Source organism: Glycine soja, chromosome 11 (assembly GCF_004193775.1).
Source record: "Glycine soja cultivar W05 chromosome 11, ASM419377v2, whole genome shotgun sequence".
Taxonomy (NCBI): Eukaryota; Viridiplantae; Streptophyta; class Magnoliopsida; order Fabales; family Fabaceae; genus Glycine; species Glycine soja.
The window spans coordinates 8,996,568-9,013,711 of record NC_041012.1 but is presented as its reverse complement, the minus strand read 5'-3'; the positions used below and the strand labels follow the sequence as shown (position 1 = coordinate 9,013,711).

Sequence of the window (17,144 nt, the reverse complement as noted above, 5' to 3'; positions counted from 1 at the left end):
AATATTATTTTCAAATGGATTGAGGGATTGAATGCATGAGGAAACTGATACTCATATCCCTCCCAGACAATCAGAAAGTATAATCAATAACTGAATAAAGTATGTTTGAGTGAACATTCACAAAATTGATTTTAAATTAAATTAATTTTGAAATAAATAATTTATATTTAAATGTTCTTATCCTAAAAACAAGTTAATATAAAATTTTGAATCAAATACAAAGTTAACTAAAGTTGTTTCAACTAAAAATCAATTTTGAACCTATGTGATTTTCTACCTAAAATCATAATATTTCAGCCTGATTTTAAATGATCCTACATGAATACAAACATGCACTTAAGTTCCTTGAATGTATCCACAAGCAGACAAAAATTGACAAATAGTGAGGTGCGTATTTACAAGCCATGCTCTTCTCGGTTCCAAGATAATGCAATACAACAAAATGGTGTTGAAACCTGAAGGAAAAAGCTACAACGTATAAGATATGCACAGAGACTCAAAACTCGTTCATAACATCACGAAAATCCTTATACAAATAGATTGATCCCCAAAGTTGCATGACCAACATTACAAACAATTATCTCCATCTTGATTTTTCTACGGTTTCTGCATGCTTTGGTGGTGGATAAGGAACTTTAATGGAAACGTCCGCATGAGAAGGCACAGGATCTTTCTCTCTAACTGAACGTAGCTCCTGTTTAACAACTTAAAGTCAGTCATTTAAGGAAGATGAAATGGTATTTTGTGAGAAACTGAGAAGGAGTGGATGAAGTGTAGTACTTACAGAACGAAAGGGGAAATCATCTGTCTCAAGCATATGAATAATTTGACCCATCTTTGGTCGCTTTACGACATCCATGTCTATACAGCGCAGACAAATCAATAAAACTCTCTTCAAAGATCTTGGAGGGGGAGGAATCTCAATTAAAGGATCAACTAGCTCCTCACTGCGACGACTTGCTACCATTGCCTTAAACCAATCTACCAAATTCATCTGAGGCACATCAACAAAAACATAGTTAAGACTTCATGATGGTGTTTCTTATGGAATGAACTAATGAAAACATTGACAAAACCCAGAATCACCTCTCCAGGTGGTCTTGAATAATCAATGGGGCTTCTTCCTGTGATTATCTCCATGAGAAGAACTCCAAAGCTATATACATCACTGCGCTCATTAAGCATACCCGAGCTTGCATACTCAGGTGCAACGTATCTGCAGAAAAATAGTGGTAGGAAATCAGAAGATAATTATCATCCATAGAAGATGAAAAGTAGTAATGACATAGATACTTGAGAAAGAACAAATTACCCAAATGTTCCCATTACACGCGTAGTCACGTGTGTTTTCTCAGATCCTAAGAGCTTGGCTAGTCCAAAATCTGATACTTTGGCATTCCAGTTTTTATCCAAAAGAATGTTACTGGATTTTATATCCCGGTGCACAACTTTGGGTTCTAAACCTTCATGCAGATAGGCTAGCCTGTTTCATAATGTAGAAACATTAATTGTTGAGATAGAATCATTAAGATAACATAAACTGGAACAATCATGGATACAGTCTACAGAGCATGATAACATTAGTCAGAGAAAGACAAAGACATAGCACATAAACATCTCACTTGACGAGCATTATAAATATAAGAAAAATATTAACATCAACCTCTATGGTTGAATCTATGCATTAAAAATGGTATGCTTTTATTGAAAGAGAGAAGTTTTTCAATAAAAAAAATTATCATTTTTAAATACTTAAAACTAAATCAGTCCTAAACTGGTGTTAACAAAACAGTAAATATAATATAATACGAAATATAAATATAAATACAAATATATAATACATTTAGAGCAAATTGATGTGATCCTTTGCAGGGACAGGTATCCCAATAAATATAAGTAAATCACAGTAAAAGGAGAAAGGAAACTTAATGAACTACACACCCTTTTGCAGTCCCAATAGCAATTCTCATTCGAATATCCCATGTCAAGGGGCTAACTGGTCCTACATCACCATGCAGCCATTGTTCCAAGTTTCCGTTGTCAACATACTCATAAACAAGCATCCTGAATGAAAATAAAAGTGTCATTAAAAAAAAAATTACAGGAATTCTGAACTTTTATCGTCTGAAAAACATTTATGTCAAAAGAATAACGGCCATGTAAACAGAACAACCATACCTTCGAGCACCTTCTGCACAATATCCTACCAAACGAACCAAATTCTTATGCCTTACTTTTCCAATAGCTTCAACCTCCACCTTAAACTCCTTCTCAGCTTGACCCCTAGTTAATTATGTACAATAATGCGCATGAATTTTCAATAAGATGGGGATATGACAGAAAGGTTTTACACTAAATTAGCATACTAAAGATGCAGCAGCATTGCATTCTTGAGAGAAATTTAATTGAATCGAGAAACAAGCCTCTAGCACAATGTTGTTCGAATGGAGTAATTTATTATGGAAAAGTCAAATATTTAGATAGAGACAACTTTAATTTTAAGTGACAATGTTAAGAAATTGTTGAATGAATGGAGTAGTATGAAGTTGCCGTTAGTTCTCTATGAATTTGCATAGCACGTCACAAATCCCGAAACGCATAATGTGATTGGTTCATGTAACTTATACGAAGTCAAAGTAATTATTTTTCCCTGCTTAAATTAAAGTTTTTGGGGGATTAAGCTACTATCTTAAGTAAAGAAAAAGAACACAGTAATTATATAGGAACAACATAATAAATAAAGCAAAAAGTAAAAGTAGAGAGAAAAGTGGCATACTAACATTATTACCCAACCTAAAATAAAATAAAATAAAAATAATAAACAAAAGTAGAAGAGAAGCAAATGATCATTATTATAGAGGTTTAGAACGCCTAAATGATGAGGAATCATTATTAGTAGTATTTTTAAACTCTCTTAAATAACGTTAAAAAGTAAACAGTTGTTTCTCAAAAGCAAAATAATCCGCCACCAAACACGCATCACTTTTCTTGAGACAATTCAAAACAAACTCAATGCACATTTCCCCGGTAAAGGCTATGTTTGGATATTTTGCGAATTGAATTGCACATTTTTTAATTCTTAGGGGGGGAAAATGAAGAATGTGTTAGTATTTTAGAAATAAAAGTGTTTTTGAACTTCTCAAACTTGCATCCAAACATGTACTAATTCATTTAGATTAGAAACAAGTTTGAGGAAACAGGAGTGGGGTTGCAAAAAGTGCAGCTCATTCATAGGCATAGAAAACGAAGAAAGAAACAAGAGTTTCTCAAAACATTGTCGCCGTACATACATATTTTAAAATAAACAAATAGAATAAAATAACAAATCATCATCCCCAGACTCCAGTATAGGCATTGCTTTTTCACTTACAAAATCCCTAATCTAATAAAATTTATATAAGTAATATTTCCAAGTGTTGAATACTTACTCCTGAATATTTAAGTTCAGAGACTAATCGCAAAGATTCTTCAATTTTTGAAGAACTTCTGAACACGATTTATAATATATTAAGAACCATTTACAAATTTTTATTTATATTTTTACTTTAAGATTCAGTTAAAAGAATAAGTAATACTTCAAAATTGGAGTACTTTATGCCATATAAAAAAAAAAAAAAAAGTAATACTTTTGAGTTTTGAGGGATGAAATTAGAGGTTTATGCCAAAGGAATATATTTGCAGAAATAGAAGGGTGGTCCAAAATTGTTCCAGGAATCCTAGGAGAGTAAAAAATTCAAGAAGAAAAAAAGATGCTAATTAAGAAGTCAAATTGAGATATAAAAAAATTAAAGAGAATAGAGAAAGTTTGGATTGGAGTTTTGGAATGTGACATACTTGTTGTTGAGAAGATTCTTGACAGCCACGACGGAAGCATCGTGCAGAACACCTCTGTAGACAACGCCATAGCCTCCTTCCCCAATAACATTCCCTTCCGAGAACCCGCGCGTGGCGAGCTCCACTTCCCTAATACTGTACCAGCGGCCCCACCCTATATCAGGATCCTCCACCGACACTTGGTTGCTGCGCTGGTGGCCCCCACCACCAATTTCAACCTTGATCTCCGACTCCTTCTTCTTCGGATCATCACCGTCCACGTCAACGGCAATGGCCGTGGTGGCAGGGGTGAGATCCGAGGCCCTGACCATGGTGATCTCCTTCGAAACCAGAGGGATGCTACCTGAGCTGTGCTTGGTGGCCAGGTTCCGCTTCTTGCAGCTACGGCTACCTCGGAAGCAGAGGAAGAAGATCAGAAGCAGAATCACCAGCGAGAAGACGACTAGAATAGCTACTAAAGCAAGAAGCTTCAAACTCACACTTGGCCCTGACTCTGTCATTGCTGTGGGCATGTGATGACTACTTGTTTTTCTGTTAGAGGCTATGTTACTAACAGCGATTGCTTACTGGGATGACATGGTTGAAAAAATAGGACAAGTTATTATTATAGGCATTGAAAAGAAGGGGAACAGAGGCCAGCGTTGGCGTTGAGAAGAGTGGAAAGTGGGGTTTCAACGGATACACACAAACGAAAGTTGTTTTCTGGGATGGGACTGGGGCCATATTTACCAGAATGCCATTTGCTCTCTCTCTCTCTCTCTCTCTCTTTCACTGCCTCTGTCTGTGTGCTGGATCCTCTTACTTACGCTCACCAGAGATTGTGTTGGGTAATTAGGAGGCTTCATTATTACGTGATTTCAAATTAATTACTGTTATTATGACATACACACACGCTTTATTATTTTTTTAATTTGGCGTTTTATGAAACAACTTAATCATGTCAACAACTGCGAATTACTAGCTTATCTCTTGTATTAATAGTAGTAATTAATAATAGAATAGAATATTGTACAATCAACGTGATTTTAATGTATGAGTATTTAATTTAATACTTCTTCCCTTCCCATTCCTATTGATAATAGATAAAAAAAAAATAAACGAGAAAAAATAATATTTAAATTGTTAATTTGTTTTTTTCAAAAAGAATGTTTCATGGACTTGCGAGTTTCTTAAAGAGGTTACATGTCCTATTGATAATAAATAAAAAACAAGAAAAACATTGATAAAACAAATAGTATTTAAATTGTTAATTTGTTTTTTATTTTCAATACGAGTGTTTAATGGACTTGCAAGTTTCTTAAAGGGGTTAGATGACAAACCTAGAGAGAAAGAGATTCAAAGGGAGACAAACCAAGAGGTTGAAGTTGGAATTCAAGAGCTAACCCTATTACGTCTCCGTAATTTAATTTATTCCGTGCTTTAATATTTCGGACTTTGAATTGTAGCTAATGAACTACTTGCTTGGAGCATAATCACCCCCATTATTATCAATAGCTCGCAATTGGATTTATGTATGTGTCAAATTGACTAGATCGTGATTCCCCGTGAATGTGATTATCAAACGTAACCTAACTCACCACCAAACGATTTTTTAATTGGATGCAATATTCTCTTGCTTGACAATTAATTTCACCAACATATAATAAACTCCACCCCATCATGAAAATAAACACGAAATTTTCGGATTTTGCCCATTTAACTATTAGTGTAAGATTTTTTGTATGGTAATATGACATTTATAAGAATTAATGGATCTCGTTTTAAACATAAAAAATACTCAGGTTGTTGGAGTGTTATTAATCAATCCCATCAAAATTTAACGGATTGGGTTTGTCTAATTTTTCTTAGACATTTAATTCAATCTGATTATAAACGAATCTTGGTTAAGCAGATTTAAATATTTAAAAATGATTTTATATTTTGTAGAAATTAAATTTTTAGAACAATAATTTTTTTTACTTAGAATTTTGTGAATATATAATAACTAAATATACTCAAAATAAATTGAATTGTAATAATATTTGACTAATATAATTAATGATTTCAATAGTAATGTGTTATTTTTATTTTAGATAAAAATAAAATATTGATTAGCATAAAAAACATAAACAAAATCAAGATATGAATAAAAAAACATAAATTATTTTTTTAATAATTTAATAAAATATATGAGCTAAAAAATAATATTTATTTGTATTTAATAATTAATGTATATATAATAATAAAATTAATTATATGATTTGAGTTGGATTAAAAAAAAGTAAAACCAATTATTTAATTTAAATATGATCAGGTCTTAATGGAATTGAATCTCCAAATCCAAACACTTAAAAGACTTAATTTAATATTATTAGATTTAGTTGAACGAAACTCATAAATAGTCCTAAGTGTTGTACGTTTTTATCAGTTTTAATTGTGGGGGTGGAGGAGTTGCAAATTTAGACTATTTGAAGGAGTTATTTATTTTCTGAGAGATAAAAATAGTAATGAATAAATAGATGATATGATTGTAGATTGTATAGTGTATAGTACACTTGTAGTGCAACCAAGCTAGCTAAGGCAGCCGTGTAGGTTGGGCAAGCAATTGCGTGTGACTCCAAATGAGATATAATAGCTTTTAAGTACGTGAAATATAAGACACTGATGCTGATTATTCAATGTATTTTTAAAACAAATTAAAATTTTAAATGCCAAGATCTATACTAGTCACTAGTATATACAGTATCAATTCGTCTATTGAGATAAAACAAAATTATCCCTCGTCTACTAATTCAAGATGGATCAACTTTCTTATTTTCCGGTGTCTCTTTTATACGCAAAAACAACTTTTAAAAGAAAATGTGCTAAAAAAAATGAGATTTTAGCATTTCTCAATATAACACGTTTGAAAAAGTGATCCACTTCTTTCGTGTAAAAGCTTACATGAAATTTATTTTGAACCATTTAAAAAATCTAATAAAGTTAAAATGTTGTTTTATACTACTACTAAACAATTATAAATAGGAAAGATCAAATTAAATAAGTTACAGTAATTCTTGCTCTATTCAATGAAATATTTGTTATATTGAAAGTTCTTAATATAAAAAATGTTGATGAATTAATATAGAATTGTTTCAGTTTGATTAATGATATATTGAGTTTAGCTAGAATTTGAATATGCAATTGTTGTAAGTACTAAATGATACATATAATTTGCGAAAAAAAAAATGAAAGTTTCTCTCTTATAAATTATCTATTGCAATATAAAAAATTTCCAGTCCTCGTTAGGTGCTAGTTCGTTAAGTGTCAACAAGATTTTGTGTACATTGCATGAAATGTTCTCTAGTCTCAATATATATAAAAATTATCTGGCCATATGTCACGTGTTGACTGAACAGTACTATTATTAATATTTTTTTTTTTTACTCTTTCTCTTTCTGTTTTTTTTTACTGTGTGTTTTTGTTGTTTTTTTTTTACTGCATGCTAGTATATATAAAATCTTGTATTAATTCATGATGATTTCATACGAATTTAATATATATTAAAATTAACATAATATAAACGTGTATATATATTCTTTAGAGAAGATAATATATATTTAAAACATATAAAAAAGAAGAATCCTTTAATTATTTATATTCTTATTATGAATAGTTATTTAATTTTGATAAAATTTATCACAAACAACAAATGTGGTATTATGATAATAAAATCATATTTTTTTTTATAAAATTATTAATAATAAAAAAATTGATACTATAAGTCAATCACTTATCATTTAAGAGATAATTTAAATTCTTTTTAAAAAGTGAGTTCTAAATAAATTTGTCCGAAAGTACATGGTTGAATGTGTAATTTTTTCTAGAAAAATCTTAAACTATTATTTTTTATCATTAAATATTAGTTTATTAGTTTTTTTTTATAAATATAGTGAAAAATTTAGACTTATGAACCCTCATTTTTCCTTCACCATTAAGTTTGTATTTTCAACCACCAAATCAATCTTATGTTTTCTGTTAAGTTATTATTATTGACAGTAAAATTATTATTTTCTTGAATTTGCCTTTGAGGGTAAAATAAATAATTATAATTATGAATGAGAAAATAAATAGTTATTATTATATATATAATAAATTTTTTAAAAAATAGTAAACATGTACTAATAAACAATTTTAATTTTTTTAAAAAAAGTATATTAAAAAAACTGTGTTTTTATATAATAAAATTTTATTAGAAAATTTTTGTTTTTATTTTCTTAACCAATATGTTAAGAACATTGCTTGACAATCATCTATTTTTTTATCAATTATAACTACATTAATCAATTAAATGAATTAGTTAATTCATCACCTCATAGTTCAATTAATAGCATTTTAACTGTCGTGATTATGATTGCTTATGTTTCTCATGCATTAGTTAACCGTGATTATTACTTATATTTTACTCTTCAAAAAAATGCAGTTAGATCTAACAAACCTTAAGTAAATGTTGTCCTTTTCAGTTTTAATTTCACGGACAATTAAAATTGGAACCATGTATCATCGTTACAACTATAATTTGCAGCATTTTAGACACTTTATAGGAACATATGATTTAACTATTGACTTCGAATATTTTTCGAAGTTGACTATTGAGTGTGATCGGAGACGGTGACTGAATGAGAAGTTGAGAACAAGATTCTCGCAGTTGCCCACTGTGGCATATATGCACCCGCATCCCAGGGTAGGGGACAAATAAAATTTAAAATCAGTGATATATATATATATATATATATATATATATATATATATATATATATATATATATATATATATATATAGTAACATGAATTTGAATTAAGAATGCTATTCTTTCTGTCCAAGCATATATATCTGGTTTTTCTCTGGTGCAATTTCCTTTTCTTTTTAAACAATTGAAAGAAATTCACCAAACAGAGAGATGTTTAAGTTACAAAACATGAACTAAAGACAATAACTAATCCGATATGCATTTTAAAGTTGTTATAATCTTAATATTAACGTTATAACATTTGAATGTTTTGACACATATGCCAAATGCAATGATTCACAGCTTCTTCAGTGCATCGTGCATGTTTTCACTGTGTTGTTTTCCGATTATGGCGCATGTCGAGTACCATGTGCCAAATTGCCAATATTGTGATGGAAATTATTATCATTTTGACTATAGAAAGTTGAAACAATACAATTACGGTCCACCCAAACACACTGGCCGATCGAGGAAAATTTGAAGAGGAGCAAACCAAAAATTACGGGTCAACAAGATGAGTTTCATTTTTCCCCCAAATGTCGCCAGTGAAGCACATGTTTAGTTTAGTTTACGATTGGTTATTTTTTAAAAGTTTTCTTAATAAGAAGCTACCAAAAAAAATACTTAATAAAAACCAAACCAATCCAAACTCGTAAATACACTCAAATGAAAATAAATTATCTATAGCCTGAGTACGGTTTCTCGTTTTCTTGTGCATATGTTTCATTTTTTTTTTCCTTAGCAATTAAGTTAGTTTGGGGAAAGTAAAAACAAAACCTTGATGCTTATGGTTCTTAGATGAGAAGAAAGCATGACACTGACAACCTAATGGAGATTGAAACCTCGCAATCATGCTATCTCCGATCATTTCCTTCTATATTTTGTTGAGACAATATCTTGCGAAGATCTCAATCTTTAATTATTATTTTTTATAGAAAATCTCAATCTTTAATAAGTCATTGCACAATAATTGAATTATCTGTTTGTATGCTATTATAAATATTACAGTAAATCACCTACGTTTGAAAATCTAACAACCAATAGAAAAAGAATGAAAAGGTCTAGTAAAATTTGAAGAGTTTGAATGAGATTGTTCAATAGATATTTTATACTAAAAGATTTGATGGAATCCAACAAACTCCTTCTTAAAAACAAATCATTAAAATTTATATATTTTTGAATAACAAAATACTTTTTTCATAAGTTATAAAAAATATTAATTGAATATCACTGAATTTTGTTATTTTTCTTAAAAAAATCTTAAAAGTGTTAAGTTGAATACCACAACATTTATTTATATTATTTAAAAAATTTAATTGGATACCACCATTTTTTATATATAAAAAGAGTCTTTTAAAATCCTTTGAAATTTTAATCCAATACACCCTTCTAAGTTTGCCTTAGGGATTAAAATAAATAAATATAAATTATTTTTTAAAGGATTAATGTTAAAAGAAACCCTACAAACATTAAAAAAATATAATTAGCACGAATTATGCCGAAAACTAAGATCATCAGTTATTAATACTTGTTTATGTTTTGTTAATTTTTTTTAAAACTAAATGGAAAATTATTCCCATTATGTATGAATATACAATAGAAATAAGTTTCCTTCAAACAGGCGAGAATTGAAAAAAATGATGAAGGGAAGGAGACGATTCATTAGAGCATGGTGGGGGAGACAGTTTGGTGAAGAATAAGCAAACCATGAATAAGGGAATGTGCTTGTGAAAGAAGAGAAAAGGAGACAAATGGAGAGAAGAGAGACGCAGAAAAAAGGGGGTGTCATGATTCATGAAAGGAGGTGTGTGATGAAGGATAGAGAAAAAGAAAGACAAATGAAGAGAAGAGAGAAGAAGAAAAGGAGGTGTGTGGTTTAGGAAAGAGAATAATGTGGGAATGGGGTGAGAAGCAAAATAAAAGAGAATGGGGGAAAGGGGTGTGAAGGAAGAAATAGAATAAGAATTTTTATAGAAACAAAAACAAAATTGGGAGTGAGAAAATAAGAATGCATCGTGTGAAAATCAGGGCCCAAATTAGAAAGCTACGAACAGATCCACCAAGAAAACTGCAATATTTATGTTGCTATTAATTCACCAAGTTAGTGTGGACGCCTGGAGAAAGAACAAGGGACCCACTATCTGGGATATCGTTTTCTAGTTTTAGACGTGGCAGCACGTGATTGTTCCATTTGTTTATTTATAGAAAACAAGTGATGATGAGACACCATCCAGTGGATAAGATTTTTCTGATAGATAAAAACAAAAGACAGGTCCATTTCATCTTGATGAATAAATATTCATTAACTTCATCCTCATCCTAACTCACTCCTTCAAATTTTACTTTTTATTTTAGAGTGCCATAGTCACCGTGTCTCTCAGCTCATCAACAACAAGGTACATTTTATTCTACTTATTTTCACCCAATTTCTTACTCGGGTCTTAATATAAAAAAAAACTAACTTATTTTATTTCATATTATTATCTTTAAAATATTTTTCATTTAAGTAAACTTTTAATTTCAATAATTCTTTGTTATTCTTAATACCAAATTTCAATAATTTGGAAGTTATAAATTCTAGCATGCATTTACGTTTTACACAAGGATTTTTTGCTTTTGAATTTTTGGGGATTAATATTATACTTTAAATTAAATATTGTACGCACAAAAAATTTAAAATTAAAACATTCTTAGTTTCTTACACATATTTTTAACAGATAAACTTAATCTTTGTAAGACGAGGACAATCAAAGTGCCTTAATATGATAACAATCAGGATTGGGAAAATAATATAAATAATTTAAGAGTTCAATTAATTCGAATCGAGCATAGTATATTTATTTTTCACTAATAACATTTAAACTTGATTTTTTATATATCTAAAATAGAGCAAATTCTTATTAGTTTTTTTTTATGAAGTAGTAAATTCTTAGTTAGTTAGTTAAATCAAATGATAAAGATAAAGATAATCCGTTTTTAGAAGAATGATAAAAACGAAGAAAGAAAAATCTAAGACTATTTGAAGAAAGAAACGCTTCTCTCTCGAGCGTGATCGTGATCCGTTCCCTTCCAATTTTACCAAAATATTAAAGAAAAAACAAAATATACTATTTCATTTCCGTCCCCTTTCATTCTAATACATTCCAATGTTTCCCAGTGCCGGCGTTCCCAAGAAGCGGCAACGCACCACCGCCGCCAACCGTTCCTCCTCCACAGTTGGCACCATCTCCTCCCTCTCCGACGTAACCCTAATCGAAATCTCCCAAAACCCTCGACCTTCCTCTCCCATGACCGACGACCGCCCCTCTCCCGCGGCGGAAGACGCTCTCCATTATAACGACGCTTCCACCGCCGACGTCGTCCTCCGCCTCTTCATCGACGCTCCCTCTCCGCTCGATTCCGTTTCCAACTCCGACCACCACGTCTACCTCCACTCCGACGTCCTCCGCCGCTCCAAATACTTCTCCGCGCTCCTCTCCGACCGGTGGATCGGCCACGTCGCGCCGGAGCTCTCGTCCTCCTCCTCCTGCAACCGCGACCGCGACCTCGACCTCTTCCGCCTCAACCTCGGTGTGGCTCCCACCGGCGGCTCGATCCAATCGCATCTCACCGTCCTGGAGCTTCTCTACACGAACGACTTCGCCGCGGCGGTGGACTGCGCGTCGACGGCGCTGGATCTGTTACCGGTGGCGCTGGAGCTCCTTTTCGAAGATTGCGTGCGCTGGTGCGTGGATTTCCTCGAGGCGGTGCCGTGGACGGAGGAGGAAGAGAAGCGAGTGGTGAGATTAATCCCTTTCCTTAGAGAGGAAGAGTCGAAGGAACTCGTGGCTAGGGTTTGGCCTTCGGGAGAGGACTCATGCGAAGCGATGCTGCAAGGATTGATTTCCTCGGCGATGAACAGTTACGGCAACACGGCGTTCGTGAAGGCTTTCGTAGGGAAGATTCTTCGGGATCTGTCGTCGAGGGAGACGGCGAAGAGAGTGTTAGAGAAGGCGTTCGCGATGAGCTTGAAGACGGTGAAGGAGTCGTTGGAGGATTACTCGAGTCCGGTGTTCAGAGGGGATCACAATGAGACGGAGGCTATTCAGAGGCTGAATCTGCATAAGGCTTCCACCAATGGGAAGCATCTTCTGTGGCTTGTGGAGAGGATGATTGAGCTTAGGGTTGCCGATGTCGCCGTCAGGGAATGGAGCGAGCAAGCTGGCTTCACTGCTGATTTGCAGAGGGCGTTTCGTGATGATGCGTGGAGGAACATTGTGCCTGGCCTTCCTGCTGTTATTCTCAGGTGTACGTGTAGGCTCGCCAACGCTGTCTCTGCTGGCACCATTCTCGCTTCTAGACAGGTAATGCTTCATCTTCATTTTGAAAACTGAACTTTATTATTGAACCCTCTGGAACTCTTTAGCTGATCCAAATTTATTAGGCTTGAGGCTGGAAGGAAGTCTGTGTACCCTCCCAAACACTATTTAGTATTTACTGCATGCATGTTTGCGTTTGAAATGAATTGAACTGCCTCTGCCTGATGCTATAATATGTAGCTTCTGTGTTTTTTTCTTCCTTTGGCGCGGAAAACACCAAAGCAAAACATGCTTAGCCGATGTAGAGTTCAGTCTTTGGCCGAGGAAGTTCTACAAGGTCAGGTGGCCACCAAGCTCGATTAGTAACAGACGACTATATTGGTAGTTGTCGTAAGCTTTGACGGTCGAGGGCTAAGGGGAAGGAAAGGATCACACTAAGACATCCCCCCCAACCCCCACACCACCCACACGATGACAAGTAAATGCTTGGTAGGCATGGCACAAACACTCGAAACTGCAGGGACCCGCTCATACCTGCCCCAATTTTGAAGGAAAAAATCCCTTTGTCTGGGTCCATGCTCAGGTTTTCCCTGTTTTCTCGAACTAGGATCGGGGATATTGATATACCCACCCCGAACCCGACCCGATAGCTTAAAATTATTAAATCACCCTTACTAAACAAAATACCTTATTGTATTGCCATTGGGTTTAGGGTTACTAAATCATATTACTGTAATACGCCTATCCCCCAATCTGCCCCAAGTCTCACTGTAGCAGCTGCTGCACTATCTCTCTGAGTGCATCACTCTCATTTCATTGTCAGTGCCACTGCTGGTCTCTCATCTCATTGTCTCTCTTGCCGCCATGCACTCTTTAGGTTATCACAAGGTCTCCAATGCATTCACTAGGGTCTGCATCTTTCACTGTGAATCTCATCCTTTCTCTAACTCAATCCCTCTGCATTCATCTCTTCCTTTACCTCATATTTCATTTTTTCCCCCATTCAGCACGATGAATGGTGTCTTTAGATGTCATACTCATAAATGTTGGCGTGGTGTGGTACATGCATTAAATTTGACCATCTTTTCTTTTTCTATACAAATTTATTCGTTGTTACATGGTTTATTGTATTAAGATGCACAAGTTGATCAATTCGGTAACCAGCATCTCCCCAGAGCAGTATCCTTTACTTTTCCTGTGTAAACAATCTTGATTCACTGTCCCAAGTTGTTGCTGATGTGAATATGCCGCAATCAGGGGGTGGATCAAGAATGGGGTGGTATGTGGAAACCCAATCCCATCCGAATGGGGTCAGGGTGTGGCATCAAATTTCAGTTCCATTGGGGATTGAGGGCATTTTGGTGTTGGGGAGTTGGGGGCAGGAAGGAAAACCCATCCCTGCCCTGCCCCGCCCTGCCCCATTGATGTTACAAACAATTTGCTTTCTTGAGTGTCATTCTCCATCAAAAATTAGAATTTCACTTTGGTAACTAGCACAGATCTTAAATGCCAACCTTTATTGGGTAAGTTAATGAGATGAAACTTTAATCAGAGAATTATTTTTAAGGAACTGCACTTAAGGTTTGTCCAAAATCCAAATACCGCAGCACCGTGCCTCTGCATTTGTTATTTTGAATAAAAGGTTTTAATTGCGATAATAAATTTGATGTTTCCTTTCCATTTAGATTGATTTTAATCACATTGCATATACCTTTTCCTCAGATATTCTTGTTAAATTTCCTAATATTACATGTTCTAATTTGATATGGTATTATATGGGTACCTTTTTCTAATTCTATTTGTCTATTTGAACGCCTTCATACCTATAATACTGCATATTCATGCCTTTTTCGTTGCTCTGTTCAGGTGAGAAGGAAGCTTGTAGAAGATTGGTTGCCGGTTTTGGTTGTATGCAAAGATAATGTTTCACCAATATCACCCAGCAACAAATCGTTGTATCTGGAACTGGAAGAAACATTCTTGCGAATCATCTCCACATTGCCTATGTCAGATGCTCAAGAATTGTTGCAGCAGTGCCTCAGCTTTTCAACCCGAAATGTTGAAGATTGTCCTCATTTGGTTACTGCATTCAACACCTGGTTCCGCCGAGCAGCCCGACCCCTCAAACCAGATTCTCTCTTTGATCAATGAGATGTCTGTTCGTTCTGTTGCGCCTTTCTTGGGTCGCATATTGTCAAATATTGTGCATATGTAAATACTATGTTCAGAAAGTTTAAGTTTAACATTGTACATATAAATCGAAACTAAGTCTTGTCTTCTAGGACAAACCAGCCAAAATACAGTCCTTGTCTTGAGGCCTATAATGGGTTCCTTGGAATGCAAGATTTTCAGTTCTAAGTTTTAGTTCGTCGTTGCATAATTTCCTGTGGGTGAAACGGTGCTTAAGAAATTTTTGGTCAAAATAAAGATACCAGCCTTGATTTGACCTGTTGCAAAAAAATAAATAAATAAATTCGTGACTTAAAATACAATTACAATGTTCCAAATTTACGAACTTAATATGGATTTGATATTTAACATAAAAATTAACTACATTCCAAAAATTTCTTAGCTGAATTATTATTATTATTGCAGAACTTATTTATGATTCAGGATATTCATAAAGGAATTGGCAGCGGTGTGTGGACTGTGGATGCAAGTCCTTATGAAGCTTATCAATTTCAGGCATCTCAGTCACACAGTCAGTTTAAGATATTTGAGTTTCCTCTTGACTTTTAATTTAGTGCCTTAATGGCAGATACTTTATTTATTTTCTTAGAGGATTTTAGTGTTGTTTTGTTTTGTTTATGGCGTAGCCCTTCCCTTCAACAAATAATAATATAAAGTATCCGAAAGTATTAGCGTAATTGATTAACAAGTAATATTTGACCTTGAAGTTTAAATTAAAGAAAGAGATAGAGAAAATATAATACTTGATTCAATGTTATATAATATTTAGTCCTGCATTTTTTAGCACTCCATTAACTTTATAGCTCAACAAAACAGAATGAAAGTTTTAATAACATGAGTTCATTTGGAAAAAAAAAAAAAAAAAACTCGAAGGCAAAAGTAGAATTCAGATGTCCAAAGCTAAATGGACGAGGGTTTTTTTTTCTTTGTTGGAATGCTCGAAGAAATTGTCAATAAAATGATATGTTTGGAGGTTTTATAGTTAACACATGAAGAAAATATGGTGACCTCTTAGATAGCCGATCCTAGGCAAAATATACGCATGCATACATCTTGTTTTTCTATCATTAGGGCCAAAATTTATAAAATAGGAAATCAAGGTAGTCATTTTTCTTTAGTTGGAACAATGTACTAAATTACACACATTCTTTTTTTTAATATTCTTTGCAAATACTCTTTGAAATCATGTTCAACTTTCATTTCAGAGACTCTCATTAGTCTTTATTTTTTAGGTCGAATTACTGTATTGAATTGATTTTCAATGCTTTGCTTGAAAATTTAAACAACAAAGTGAGGATTGCTATTTAATATTATCGTCAAAAATCTAGTTTAATATTTTGCACACCAACTAGAGTTTTGATCACATTAAAATTGAAGCTTTAACTTATCTCATACCTCAATTAAAATCCATAGCATTGCTAGTTCCAACAAAAAGAACTCACTAGTGATTTTGATTTAAGTCTCCACGAACATCAAATTTATGTCAGCTGCTTAAAATCATGACGGAAAGTCGCCTATTCGAAAAATTCCACCGTCAACCGTTTATTAAATAATACAAGGTTGGCACCGAGTTCACTTTTGAAGTATCATTAGCATCTAATTTTGAAGTACTACTACTGATGCTAATCACAATTTTGAAGTATCATTAACATCTAACTAATTACTTTGTGGCTCTGCCAAAGCATTCTTAAGATCCTTTCTTAGGCTGCACCTAATTTCATTCATATGTTTAACCTAGGAATACAATTATAACTCGGTCACATGCTGTTTTGAAACCCAATTCAACTTTCACAACAAAAAAAAAGTTCCCAACAACAGAAATCAGTTAGGAGATGAGGTTGAATGTTTGATCCGCATAGCCAATCAACATGCATGCCTACCGCATGAAGAGTGGTCACTTTTTTGCGTCAACCTCACTATGCTTAGATTGTAAGGTACCAACTAATTTGGCCCGGGAATAAGGAAAAGATCACAATTCCATGAAGTACCTTATACAACAAACCAGCCAGCCAGGCAGACCAGTAAACTCCTCTTGTACTTGCACCATTTAACCAATAAATGAATATGAAACACAA

At 33.6% G+C, this 17,144-nt stretch overlaps 2 protein-coding genes across 2 annotated transcripts; one reads left to right on the top strand and one right to left on the bottom strand.

Moving 5' to 3' along the window:
• Nucleotides 1–321: 321 nt before the first annotated feature.
• Nucleotides 322–4,657, bottom strand: LOC114374255 (probable receptor-like serine/threonine-protein kinase At4g34500). The gene is made up of 7 exons (XM_028331878.1): nt 3,835–4,657; nt 2,179–2,283; nt 1,942–2,064; nt 1,313–1,483; nt 1,087–1,216; nt 785–994; nt 322–694 (listed from the first exon to the last, which is right to left on the bottom strand). Exons 1-7 carry the CDS (start codon nt 4,344–4,346, stop codon nt 578–580), a joined length of 1,368 nt encoding a protein of 455 aa, XP_028187679.1. The 5' UTR covers nt 4,347–4,657; the 3' UTR covers nt 322–577.
• A 6,931-nt stretch (nt 4,658–11,588) lies between these two features.
• LOC114374253 (BTB/POZ domain-containing protein At3g05675-like) lies at nt 11,589–15,302 on the top strand. The gene is made up of 2 exons (XM_028331877.1): nt 11,589–12,924; nt 14,746–15,302. The coding sequence occupies exons 1-2, from the start codon at nt 11,728–11,730 to the stop codon at nt 15,028–15,030; spliced, it is 1,482 nt and encodes a 493-aa protein (XP_028187678.1). The 5' UTR covers nt 11,589–11,727; the 3' UTR covers nt 15,031–15,302.
• Nucleotides 15,303–17,144: the final 1,842 nt, after the last annotated feature.